The sequence below is a fragment of the Anabas testudineus genome, chromosome 17, assembly GCF_900324465.2.
Source record: "Anabas testudineus chromosome 17, fAnaTes1.2, whole genome shotgun sequence".
Taxonomy (NCBI): Eukaryota; Metazoa; Chordata; class Actinopteri; order Anabantiformes; family Anabantidae; genus Anabas; species Anabas testudineus.
This window is the reverse complement of record NC_046626.1, coordinates 16,686,385-16,700,039: the sequence shown is the minus strand read 5'-3', so window position 1 is coordinate 16,700,039 and position 13,655 is coordinate 16,686,385. Positions and strand designations below refer to the sequence as shown.

Here is a 13,655-nt window from a genome sequence, read left to right as displayed (position 1 = left end):
TACACTGACTGACACTACACTTTTATTGCACCATTCAGCACTTCCGACACGGAGGTTATAATAATTCAAATCTGGTTTGTGATGAAGAATTTGCACAACGCACCCCTGAAACGCCCTCAGCTGTAAATGCTGGGCAGTGACCTGACGTTGTTTTGTATTTGAGTGAGATCAACTGTAGAGATGATAAACATTTTGCAATATTATAGTTTTTGGGTTCTATGTTTATACATTTTCTCATGGATACGTTAACATGTAAGTCGCAGGTGAAGGAGGAGCTAATTGTATGCACTTTTTACACAGCTGAGCAGAGCTAGCACTTAGCAAACAGAAATTGAAACTGAAATTGAGAGAATAAGGGAAATATGTCAGGAAAAAAACATTTTCTCCTTAGTAAGTTTAAAGCATCAGTACGCTTAGAGCCCAGTTCAAGAGGCACAGGGCTGAGGAGTATACTTACCCTGTTTGATGAGGTGAGCTTAATTTGGAAGCAAGAGGGTTTTCTAATTGTGGGTTTGTTTGCTGGGCAATTTGGCTCTTTTTCAGCAAAGTCCTTAGAGAGACCCCTAGTGTTGAAAACATACAAGTGCACTCAGAGTTGTGGAGCTGAGTTCTGTTTATGATGTGCGATAGTCCTATGTGTCCAGGATGAGCAGATGACAGATAGAAAATGGACCCTTAGGGATGTGGCTGGATGAGGTGAATCTCATTCAGCTGCACACTCTCACAACTCTGGAAAGTCTAATTTGATTTGGCTGGAGGTGAATATTTCCAGAATGCCTCATGGAAGTCCTCCAAAATTAACTTCCTGGATATTCTACAGGGCCTCTCTGTCTACACTCATTCTCATACCTAAATGATGCACTGGCCAACTTTATGATGGTACCGCATACACTATGTATATGTAAAGGTATTAGTTAATACTGTATATGGGGGTGTTTGAAGAAGCAAATGGCCTCAATGGAAGTAAAAACGAGAGGGCTTCCTCTTTAACAGCGATCAGATACGGAGATTATCAGGTGATAACAGTTTTGCTGGTGCCAGTTTAACCGTGCAAGTGAGAAAACATGCAGTGATTGGATTGTAGCAGGGATTTCCAACTTGAACATGATGACAGATTTTTTAAATAGTTCACTGGCTTATTTTTTTTTCTCTGTCCAAAAGGGAACATTTAATCTTTCAATTTATCTGAAGGATAAAATTTTCACCAGGGTTTATCTATAAGTACAGTACATTATGAACAACAGGACATTTGGGGTCCTACAGTATACTGGAGCATTTACATTACACGTGTCCCACTTTCACCTTCTTCTCAGGAGAAACTGGGCTAAATGTACTACAGTATGGAGCTTTTATTCTCCACCCACTTCTCCTCCCTCTTTCTGTCTGTCTCTTTGAGAAAGAGGGCATTGTTTGCTAATTAATACACCATGTGTTTGGAGCTCACAGGACTGAAGTGGGTGCAATGTATGAAAGATTAATCACTGAAGATGTTCGCCACGTGTAGTTACAAGTACTTACAAGTATCCCGTGGTGTTTTGTGTGAAGTAGCCTTTGAGTTGGAAAGTTCAAATTGAATAGTAAGACACAGGCTGAAAGGAATTTAAGGAGTATGTCAAGATTTATTAGATAAGCCTGGTTTTAAAAAGACAGCAACAGCAAATTGGAAAATACTATAATATTATTTATTTATGGATGTTTTAAATACTGTAATTCAGCTCTTTTAGTTCCACTTCTAAATCTCTAAGTTATAGCTTTGTTGAAACCTAGTCAAGACTAACTGTATCTACTGTGTTGACCCACCTTCTCCCATACCACCGCAGATGTGTGTGCGTGCGTGTGCCAGTGTCTTGCTCAGAGGTCGTTCCTGGCTACTGTTATGGCAGCAGGTTCAGAGAAGCAGCCAGTCGAAGACAAGAACTTGGACAGTTCTGGCAAAACTTGGACTGCACAGTTTACAACTGAAAGCAAATAAAGTCTGCAGAGAGCAAACGACGGGAGCTCCACGTGTTTATACAAAGGCTCATTAGTGTGAGATCAGATGGAGGTTTTACAGCCAATCTTCTCCATCTCCGTGCCAAGTATAAAACCAGTGATTATTCCTCTTTAAGTACATGCCTCGGACCTAGCGCACCGTGTGTTTGCCTTTTAAGAAGTTGTTGCTATTTTTTCTTGAGGGAGAGGAAATGAGCGCTTTCAGACAAGACACACAGACATCTGTCCCACACATTGCTGCTTAGTAAGGATGTTACTCATCTGGTGAGGGTTTTTAGGTGCTGCTAGGTTGCCAATTAAATCTCTTAGAATTCCATTCACCAAAACACTTGATGCTATAAGAGCAGTTCCTCAATTTTTAGTAAACTGGTGTCTGTAGAATACGTTTGGTCACATGTGGCCGGAGAGTTGAGGCAGGACTCTCCAGCACAGGTTTGATAAAAGTGAGGCAGATATTGTGTTATTTGAGAGGTGCTTGCCTGTTCTCCCCCCCCCCCCTTCACCAAGCCTCCTCTCATCTTCCTCCCTTCTCACTGTGGAGGAGCAGAGCACTGCGAAACAAAGGAAACTCTCTATATCTCAAAGCCAGCAGTGATATCATGGAAAAGGCTGACAGCCAGTCAGGTGTGGGAGAGACTCTAAAGGATTCCTCCCGCTCTCTCAAGATTCACTGATTTTTTTTCATTTTAACTTGAGCTTGCATTCATGTGGAATTCATTCTGCGCTTCCCTCTTAAATGTTATATAGTTTATACAATCTATAATGTAGTTTCATCATAACTTGTTGCCCATCTACTGCATTTCCTCCTAGAAATCAGTTACCAGATAAAGAAAACCAGTCAAAGGTGGATTCAAGTCTTTCCCAAAGGCCATACAGCTGAAACTGAGCACCCTTCAATTCATTGTTATTGCAGCATAAAAGGTAACAAATGTCTCAGGAGAAACTACAAACACTTCAGTCAGTACGAGGGGGGGGGGGCGAGCTCGGGAATTTTCCTCGAAGTAAAACTGTTGCTCAGCTCACGGCCGTGAAAGCAAAGCTCTCATTTACCGCTGACTACTGTGAAAGAGGATCATAAAATTGACTCCATCTGTAATTTCATGGTGAACTTTCCACTAGCAGCAGCTTGATAGCATTCCTACATTAAGCACTACTTACATTAACCTGAGGGTGAGTTATACATCGCATAAATATGTTTGTATTGAAGACTCAAAGCAAATGTGGTCATATTTAGACATAGTTTGATAAATCATGGCATGGGCTGGATTTGAAGTTTACCATGGTGTGACCTTATTTAGTTTAGTCTTAAATCACTTTTTCATTCTTGTTTCATAGGTGAAGTTCACTTTACTTCCCATGTTGACTTCTTCTTAGCCTGTGGAAAACCCTTCCTAATATATCACATGTAAAAATCTATGAAATTATAAATGAATAATGAGATCAAACATCGATTGTAGCTGTGACATGTTTTCCTGCTTTGAAGACTTGCTGACAGTTGTTAAACCCTATTGCATATGTTCATACTGTTTACACATGTCTCTTGAATGTTTCGATGTGAGAAGCATGTGTCTCTACAAGGACCTGTTGGTTAAAAAAAAAATCTTAGAGAGGATAGAGAGGATTGAATGTCTGATATTGGTGACTTGAACAATATCAAGGTGCACGTGCGTCTGTGAACACTTACATTTGTGTCTGCATATTTGTCTTGACTGCGTTTGTGTGTGTATTCAGAGCGTGAACCTCTCCTGGGGGACTTCCTCTGCTGCTGTTGTTCTTTGCAGTGAGATGGAAAGCTTTTTCCAACATCTGCACAACACATCATCATGGAAAAAAAAAAAAATTACAGAATACTGGGCTGAAACTTTCTGTCTGTCTGTAGATTTCATTTTATAGAACTTTTTCCTCCCCTGTATGCTCAGTTTTAGTTGAGGAAACCTGGAAAGTGGCCAAAAAACAATTAATTTATTGAACATTTAAAACCATAATGGGAAAAATGTGGCGACACACGTCTTGTCGGTGCGAGAAGCACTTGTTAGTGCACTTGATGGCGTTACTGGGATCATTAAAAAGCCACTCAAAGTTAAGTGCAGTAAATTTTTGCAGTACCCAGTGTAGTGACAAATGCCTTACATCAGATTATTACTGGACCATAAATGTGGTTAGCGTTTTCATTTGACACCTCTTGAGCTTTTTATTTTTTCAACACCAAAGACTGATGCAGCTTTGCTCACTGAATTCTGGGTTGAACATAACCTTTCTTGCTTTGTGTCTGGAATATCATTTACACCAATAAGACCATGTGAACTCTGCGTGTGTCATGTTTTATCTGTAGACCTACGCTGTCCGGCTAAGAGAGCGATCTGAGGTGTAAGAAGATTAGGTATCATGCAGCCTCTTATGCTTCCCCCAACTTCTATTTCCCCCTCCTTTTGCATTCCCTCTGTTTTCCACTGACTCCCTTTGTTCTTTCTTTAATTGAACCGTGAACTTCACGGCCCCATGAACACTCAAGTGTTCTTATTTTCCTCATTTGTTTTCAACTAACATCACAGACTCGCTTCTCGTCTCTTCCTTTCTCACCCTATTGATTCCCTCTAGTTCCTCACATTCTCTTTGTCCTGGCTTCAGGCAAACCCTCCAACCTCCCCCGTCCTCCCTGCCCCTTCCACTTTCCCATAACAGAACCAGGGACGAGAATCAAATAACCAGCTTCTCTCTCTTCACCTGGTTTTCGAGCTCGAGCTGTGAAAGAAAGCTTTGTCCCCCAAAGCCTTCATCGCCTCCGGTGGTATGTCTTGTGTTGTCCATACAGGAAAGGACTTTGGTCTGTCTGGAATTTTGGGGGCCCGTGGGAAAAAGTGAGCAAGTTTGGGCCCTAGCTCTCCCTCTGACATCTCCTCCCACAGATCATGCTGCGTCATAGCTTAAACCTCCACCCAGCACTTCAAAAGGAGCTTGAGTCATACAGTGTTAACGTGCTGTTCCTATTTTAATCTCAAAAGTGCTAAAAAATATTAAAACAATATCAGTAGCTTTATTTTTTATAGCTTTAAAGATTGTAATAGCTTTAGAATAGCATACTTTCTATAATACAACAGCAAAGAGCATGCTGAATTTCAACTTCACCCAAATTATATCACATTATGTCATAGTCATATTTAATAATTAATCCAGATGTCTGATCTTGGTAAATACCTTCACATTTGCACATCTGCTCCTGTCTTAACTAAAATTATGGTTTTTAACCGTGCAATGTATTGTGTATTGTGTTCTGCAGAGCACTACACCTGAAAACAAAACCTCCTCACATGTCAACACTCTGACTCTGCAACAAGATGAGTTATTAGTGGGTATTTCCATCACAAATGTGTCACTTTCACTGTTGCATACCTGTGATTTTCAGACTTGGGCATGTTACACAAGCTCTGCAGAGGGGACAGGAGGACAGGAGCTGTGGAGTTGTTTTTTTAATGCAAAGCACGTGCAGTATCATAAATGCTATCAAAGTGCTATCACAAACTCCTGTGATCGACTCACAGACTTTCCATTCTCAATGTGTTTGAGTGAGGCGCCCTTATCTAACTAATGGATTGAGTTCAAATCACATGCCACAGGTAGCTTGATTCCCAAAACTTTCATGTTGGGGCTTTATGCAAACACTGACCAGATCCGCTGACTAAACACATGTTGTTACTTGTGAGAAAAGCAATCTGAGAGTAACAACACTCTCTACTGCAAACACATTAGACATAAGTCAAAGATCTTTTTATATAAAACCTGAAGTTACAGTACACAGCACTGAACCTGAGACTTTTTCCTAGCATGTGATTTTTTTGTAGTACTTTTTTTTTTATGATTTTCATACTACATAGTCTGAGCTACATTTTCTAAGTAGCTTTAGTTAACCAAGATTTCCCTATTGGCAAGCCTTACTGTAGTTCAACTTCTTCCACTGTCAAGTAATTGGTAGCTTGTAAAGTAGCTGCTGGTACTGAAAAAATACTAATTTAACTTATTTAATAGTGAGATTTAAAAAATTCAATAGTGGCTTTGTTCTTCCCTGTAGGAACCTGGAAGTCACCCTGAGCACAGTCAAGCCTGCAGGAACCTACTGTGATGTCATTTCTGGCCAGAAAGAAGGAAGCAGGTGCACTGGGAAGCAGATCACAGCCGCACCCGCTTCAGTATCAGTAACTCTGAAGAGGACCCAGTTGTTGCTATTCATGTTGAATCCAAGCTGTGAACACATGTACAACTTAAAATAAATCTTACTTTTGAACATGAATGCTGAACTTAAATTTACTAATTTTCCCCCTAGACTTGATTTAGTTCTTGGGTCCTACCTAAATCTGTATATGATCACCCTCATCCATTTGACCATGACTCAGTGTTTGACCACCTCCACATTTATTCCCACTTTTTTTTTTTGACTCAAACTTCTGACCTGAACCTCTGTCTTTACAAGCCTCCCACTGTATGTAAACCAAGTAAACTAATGTTATGACAGACCCTAAACAAGACCCCTACACTCGTGACTCATGCAAGAGCGAACAAGCATAATGAATTTCCACTTCACCTAAATCATATGAGTTAATAACACAAGTTTTTAGATAGAGTTTAAACCACAAACGTGTTCAGGCCCTTTTACTGCTACATACCTGTGACTCATAGACTTACTTGGAGGAGTGACCTTGAAGAAAAACCAAAAAGGTGGGTCAGATATGTGACAATCTCTGCAGGGGGACACGAGAAAGGCAGGAGCTGGGTCAGACACTAAGCAGATGGAATGAGAAATGATCAACTATGGCAGGGCCTTTTTCTAACTTCAGACAAAAGTACAATAAGTGTGTAATTTTAGCATTTTAAAAACACCCCTTTTTCCAGATTGTTGGTCATTAGGATCTCTAAATGTAGCTTTGCTGCTAAATTGCTCCATTTGTGTAGTTGATGATATGTTAACAGCAATTATTTTATATTCTGAATAAAACTAAGTGGGCCAAATTACAGGTCTGCGTAATTACAATCTTAATGATACCAAGAACCATAGAAAAGGAGCCGTGTTACACAGGTGTAGCAGTTTTAAAGTCTATTTAAATAAATCAGAAACAACTATAACAAAGGCAGAGCTATTTTTGAGAGTCACCAGATGACTTTGAAATGCAATAACATTATAAACTGGCTGCTTCTAAAAACTTAAAGTTGTGTTTTTTAACACAGGGTTAAAAGGGTAAAACCATAAGTCATACCTGGCAAAGGAAATTAACCTTTTAAAACCAAACCCTGGAGAGGAAACATAATTAAGACATGAAAACAACTCGGGGATGATCTAAAAGAGGAAAAGGTACCTTGACTCTCTAGGTCGGATCCACTTAACAACGTGAAATGAGCCAACTAGTTGCACCTGTCAGACTATGAGAAGGGAATATTATCACATAGGAGGCAACAGGAAACCGCATTTCCGTTTAGCGACAGTAAACAACACAGCAACAATCATATATTTCTGTGCTTCGTACCTCATCAGGAAATGAATTCACCACCACCGGGAGGGAAAAGGGAATCGGTGCTTTTTCCAGATTGGACGCGTCTATTTGTTGGATTGAAAGTAAGTGCGGTGATGATCTGTTGAGGACCACTAGGAGGTGGCAGATCAACAACGTGAGGAATTTAATAATAAAGACAAATAAATCCACACTAATAGACAAGACAGAAATATGGACAGAGCAAAATGCCAGAGCTAGATAATTTTTTTTAAACCCACTAAATCCAGGTCTTTTTAATCACATGAAAACTTTAGAAATTAAACAAGAGGCAATTATCTTTCTGCCTGAGAACCTTACATAAATACAACCTGCCAATTTTTGCAATACTGGACACATCTGTGTATTTTCACTTATATCAAGGACAATCAGTCCATAGAACCAGTTTGATTAGCTATGAATATCAAATATGGAAAAGTAAATGTTTAGTTTTCCACTCATACCAAACCTTGTCACCAAACCTACCAATAATCAGACACATCATATCAAGAAAGTTAATTTTACCTGCCTCAGCTTTTTATTTGCTTTGTCCAAAATAGATTTTTCATCCTTTTCTGATGTTTATCCAGGGACACGGTGTCAAAAGGTTCATCAGGTAGTCCACACATGCCTCCCCCCAGTCACGTTTTCCAGCTCAAGGTAGAATCTAAATCTAATTTAGGCCTCCAGTTACATCATCATCTCTTTATTATACTTATAAAGCAAATGAATCTAAATGATTGATGATAAAAGCTTAAAATCCACTTATATGTTGTAGTATTTCTGTGGAAGATATAAACTACTATATCTGATATGTTGATATGTTGTTGACTCTGCTAAGGTCTTGAGTCATCAGATTATTTGAAAGATTTATCTTAGTTACATCCAAGTAGCTTCTTCGATCTGTGGTTAGTCCTACAATCCTTACTATCCCCAACATGGAGTGTTAGACAAGGTCTTACAGTAAGTGGTCCTGGGCATGGGTGACAGAGCATCATGGCAAATGGGACGTAGATTGTGCCTGAGACCACCACCTCTGTTGATGAAATTATATAACAGAGATGCTGTGCCTGTGCTCAGCCTTCTGTTCTGTAGAGTCTATCAAATCGTAGTGCTGCTGGTTGGACATAATGATCCCCACGTCCAGAATTCAGAAGTTGTTTTCCTCCTTGGTCACACAGCTGAAACTAGATCAGTTAAACTATATGTGTCCTATAACGTCACTTTTCACCTGCACACTACCTACTTCACTGACAGCAGTGAAGAAAGTGCTCAATGACTTCCTAAGGATGGTCACCAACTCATTAGTTCAGTTATGCTGATGTAGTTCCAGGACACATAGGCCTTCACATGCCAGATGGAATAAATGCAGTTGGCACAAACATCAACATTTGGTGCGAAGACCAATAAACTGGCCTTCCTGGACTGTGTTGGCCTATGTAGGAACCTGTAGAAACCTAGAAATAGTACCTGGTGTTTCACTCCTACCATCCACTGAACCTGTCTTCCATTTTCCAAGCTGCCCTTCCATCCATCTCCAGGAGGATAAAAACTACTTCACACCTCCAACAGGGAGGCCTCACCTAATGATCAATTTTGGTGAATGGAGGTGTTGTAGGAGTCAAGATCTGTCACATACTCACATCCTTTCTTTTGTCTACCTAATAACCATCCTCAGGTCAGGTGAGAAATGAAAGCACCCTGGGAAAAGAACTTGTAATTCCCTTGTACTCATACATATTTACTTGTATAAGAAGCTAAATTATTCAAACTAACCAGACACATGTTCAGTTGAGTTTAACTGGACTCAGCTAACACATAATGAAAGGTTGGACTTGTACTGAACACCAATTCAGTGCAACAGATGTGTCCCTGACAGAATTCCAGATTAAGCATGGGGTATTTTGGCATATATTCAATCACTTCAAAAATGTTTTTCTTTTTTTTTTATTTGGAAAAAGGCCTCTGAGTTTCCACTTCCTTGAAGCTATTTTTCTTCTGTTTGTTTTGAAAGACCCTCGGAAACCTTGATAAGGATGCACCTGTTTTTGCCCATGTTGACACTATACATGACAGTCACTCATTGGTTAAAGGGAGGAAAAATAGTATAAATACAAACCATGAACAGGTCAGTGTACTTATCTTTGCTTAGGCAGGAAAACATGAAGTTGTTAATTCTGGTGACTGTGTTGGGGATCAGCCTCGCTCAGCACGACCCCCACACCAGGCACGGCAGGACTGCCATTGTCCACCTGTTTGAGTGGCGCTGGGCTGACATTGCTGCAGAGTGTGAACGCTACTTGGCTCCCAATGGCTATGCTGGAGTTCAGGTAAGCATGGATTCACAGTAAATCAACAAACAGTGATTATATAGACAGATTTCTACAAAGGACAGTATAAATGTATAGATGGTTTAAACTTCATTGAAATCTGGATTCATCACTTTCTGTATTCTGTAGAAAATTTGTAAAAAAGATAAGATAAAGATCAATAAGAGGGCAGCACTGTAAATATACTTAATATATTGCTAATGGGAAAATCTTCCAGACAAGCAGCTACATATGCCAACTTGACAGAAGCACAGGGTTCAGTGCTTAATGTAACTAGAATCATAGTCAAATTATGTTCTGTCTGCAGACAAATCCTGTATTCAAAAGGAAGATTACTAATCTTTATTCCTCTGTGTTGCTCAGATCTCCCCTCCAAATGAACACATCATTGTAACCAATCCCTGGAGACCCTGGTGGGAGAGATACCAGCCAATCAGCTACAACCTGTGCTCCAGATCTGGCAGTGAGTCTGAGCTGAGAGACATGATCACCAGATGCAACAATGTTGGGGTAAACTACATCAGTCATTCAGTAAAAATCATTAGGAACAATGTTCTTCTGTATTTGACACTGTCTTGTCAAAACAAAGCCATGTTTACCTCATGTGCACAGCAGTGGGATAGAAGTAGAAGTGTTTTGCTATGTTACACCTACATTATCCGGCCTTTTTCTAACAGGTCAACATCTATGTGGATGCCGTCATCAACCACATGTGTGGCTCCGGCGGTGGATCAGGAACCCACTCTTCATGTGGAAGCTGGTTCAATGCTGGCAACAGGGAGTTCCCCAGTGTCCCTTATTCTGGGGCAGACTTCAATGACGGAAAATGCAAGACTGGCAGTGGTGAAATTGAGAACTATGGTGATGCAAATCAGGTAACAAATGCCACTTTATTACAATGTCAGGCCAATATTCTCTTCCCTAATTTACCATAGTATAAAACAGACCTTCTGCTCAATCCAAACATCCATTTAGTTGGTAGTTGTACTGAAAATTGTCGTAAATGTTACCTGTTTCAGGTACGTGACTGTCGTCTGGTCGGTCTATTGGATCTCGCCTTGGGGAATGAATACGTTAGGGGTAAAGTGGTCGACTACATGAACAAGCTGATTGACATGGGTGTGGCTGGATTCAGAGTGGATGCCTGCAAGCACATGTGGCCCGGGGACCTTTCTGCTGTCTTTGGTCGTCTGCACAACCTCAACTCAAACTGGTTCTCTGGTAGTGCCAGACCCTTCATCTTCCAAGAGGTATTTTTTCTTGTCTTTTATAATTTTATTTTCACAGATAGGTGGATGATTTAAAAAAAACATAATAACATGAATATACCTAAATTATCATTTATTCATTCCCTTTCTAGTAGATGCTCCAGTCCAAACTAAATTATGTAATCACATGGTATATACTGTATACTTGGTGGCTTCTCAATCCCACACAGTTAGTTGTTAGTTGTGTGACATCACGCTGAAAATTAAATTTGTTTAAATCTCTTAATAATAAAAGTTCACATGCAGCAAGCCTGTGAGTTCAGCTATAATAATGTCTTCACCAAAACGACATAAAAGTGCTTGTCAAGTTTTACGAGACTTCTGCCTCAACAAGTGGCCAAAATACAGTTTGTACTCTTTTCCCACTAGGTTATTGATCTGGGAGGTGAGCCCATCACAGCTAAGGAGTACGTCCATCTGGGAAGAGTGACTGAGTTCAAATATGGTGCCAAACTGGGAACTATCTTCAGGAAATGGAACAACGAGAAGTTGTATTACACCTCGTACGTACTGGTTTACTTAAATCTAAACTATTTAAAATGATTTTTATATAGGTTATTTTATAAACACATTACTATAACCCTGTTTACTGCATATGTTTCTTAATTGTACAAAGTAGTTGATACTTCCATCAAGATTTCCAGTTATTTCGAAATTCTCTTATTAGTCTTATTATTAATTTTTTTTGTGTGTGCAGGAACTGGGGAGAGGGATGGGGTATGATGGCTGATGGAAATGCTCTCGTATTTGTTGACAACCATGACAACCAGAGAGGCCATGGAGCTGGTGGTGCATCCATTCTTACCTTCAAGGACGCCAGGCTCTACAAGATGGCAGTCGGTTACATGCTGGCTCACCCTTATGGTGTAGCTAGAGTGATGTCTAGCTTCAGCTGGAGTTCAGAAGTAAGTTCTAAGTCAAGTAGATATAATGCTACCATGCAGTGTATGCGTTTGTTAAACCTCTCCATCAATGTTTATCTTGTAGGATCAGGGCCCTCCCAGCAACGGTGATGGGTCCACTAAGCCTGTTCCCATCAATGCTGACCAGACTTGTGGAGACGGATGGGTGTGTGAGCATAGGTGGCGTCAGATCAAGTAAGACCTCAAACAGCAAGTGCTGTGCTTGCTCACAGATTTTTCTCTTTTTTTTTATTTTTGTTTTTATTTTTTACATAACACTGAGTACCTGAGGGTGGGAGACCACTGCTGGCTGGCAGAGTTAGCTATCAGTCAGCCAGCTCTCAACACTACAACACTATTAACTCAAACATAAGTCTGCATAGACTATATAGTCTATAGAGTCTTCTTCTAATATTTGTATATATGTTTTTCAAATTAACTTCCACGACCTTTGCATTTTTATTCATTTATATTTTTATTTTTCACCATGTCCCCTTTAGGAACATGGCCATTTTCCGCAACGTGGTGAATGGACAGCCTCACTCCAACTGGTGGGATAACCAGAGCAACCAGGTCGCCTTCGGACGTGGTAATCGTGGTTTCATCGTCTTTAACAATGATGACTGGTGAGAACTATGACAGAATAAAACTGACATCCAACAAAAAAAACACACTACCTCCACAAACTTAATCTTTTTTTAGTGTATGTGTGAAGACAATATTCTTTTTCACTATGGTACTATGGAGTTTTCTTTAAACAATGGTTACTTTCTTCTCCCCTGCAGGAACCTGGATGCCACCCTGAACACTGGTTTACCCGGTGGAACCTACTGTGATGTCATTTCTGGCCAGAAAGAAGGAAGCGGGTGCACTGGGAAGCAGATCAACGTGGGCAGCGACGGCCGCGCCCACTTCAGTATCAGCAACTCTGCAGAGGACCCTTTCATTGCTATTCATGTTGAAGCCAAGCTGTAAACACATCATGTACAACCTAAAATAAATCCTTGGAGCATGAATGATGGATTTGATAACTGACTCAGTAACAAATGAGCAAAAAACTATCTGACTGATATTTAGTTTGCTTTCAAGTATCAGATACGTAGAAATTAAAACTGCATATTTCTATGCACATGCTCAGAAACGTGCGCCCAATTGCACCTATAACAACCCTTCTACCATTAGCAGAAGCCAAAGACAAAGTACAAACATCAGAGGTCACTCATTCATTCTCAGTAACATGACATACGTATCATGTATAATGTGGCCTACATGGTATGCATATGGTACATGTTATACTATCATCATATGACATAATCTTTTGTGTTAACTTACAGTAGGATCCCACACTCAACATGCAGAGCTCTGATAAATGGCTGTAACAGCCTTCTCATGAGAGTGCTGTGCTGTATAACTCAAACACTTTTTTGTTTTCTTTTATATTATATGATGAAACCACTTCAAAGACCATCTTGACAGAAATTCTCCACAAGTTCTCCACAAGAGTTTGTGTTGTAGTTTTGGTCTTGGTTTCAGACTCCCCTCTATAATATTGTTATTATTGGTCTGTTGGTTTTTCCAAAGTCATTTGAGCTGTTGTCCTGGCAACAAATCCACAATCTCAGTCCGGCTCAGAGCTTTATTTTTAGT

The 13,655-nt window shown here is 40.1% G+C and overlaps 1 protein-coding gene across 1 annotated transcript; it reads left to right on the top strand.

Moving 5' to 3' along the window:
• The first annotated feature begins 9,642 nt into the window (after positions 1–9,642).
• On the top strand, positions 9,643–13,024 carry LOC113172228 (pancreatic alpha-amylase-like). Its single transcript, XM_026375095.1, has 9 exons — positions 9,643–9,838; positions 10,202–10,348; positions 10,516–10,713; positions 10,858–11,088; positions 11,476–11,609; positions 11,804–12,011; positions 12,094–12,203; positions 12,509–12,634; positions 12,794–13,024. The coding sequence occupies exons 1-9, from the start codon at positions 9,671–9,673 to the stop codon at positions 12,981–12,983; spliced, it is 1,512 nt and encodes a 503-aa protein (XP_026230880.1). The 5' UTR covers positions 9,643–9,670; the 3' UTR covers positions 12,984–13,024.
• The last annotated feature ends 631 nt before the right edge of the window (positions 13,025–13,655 follow it).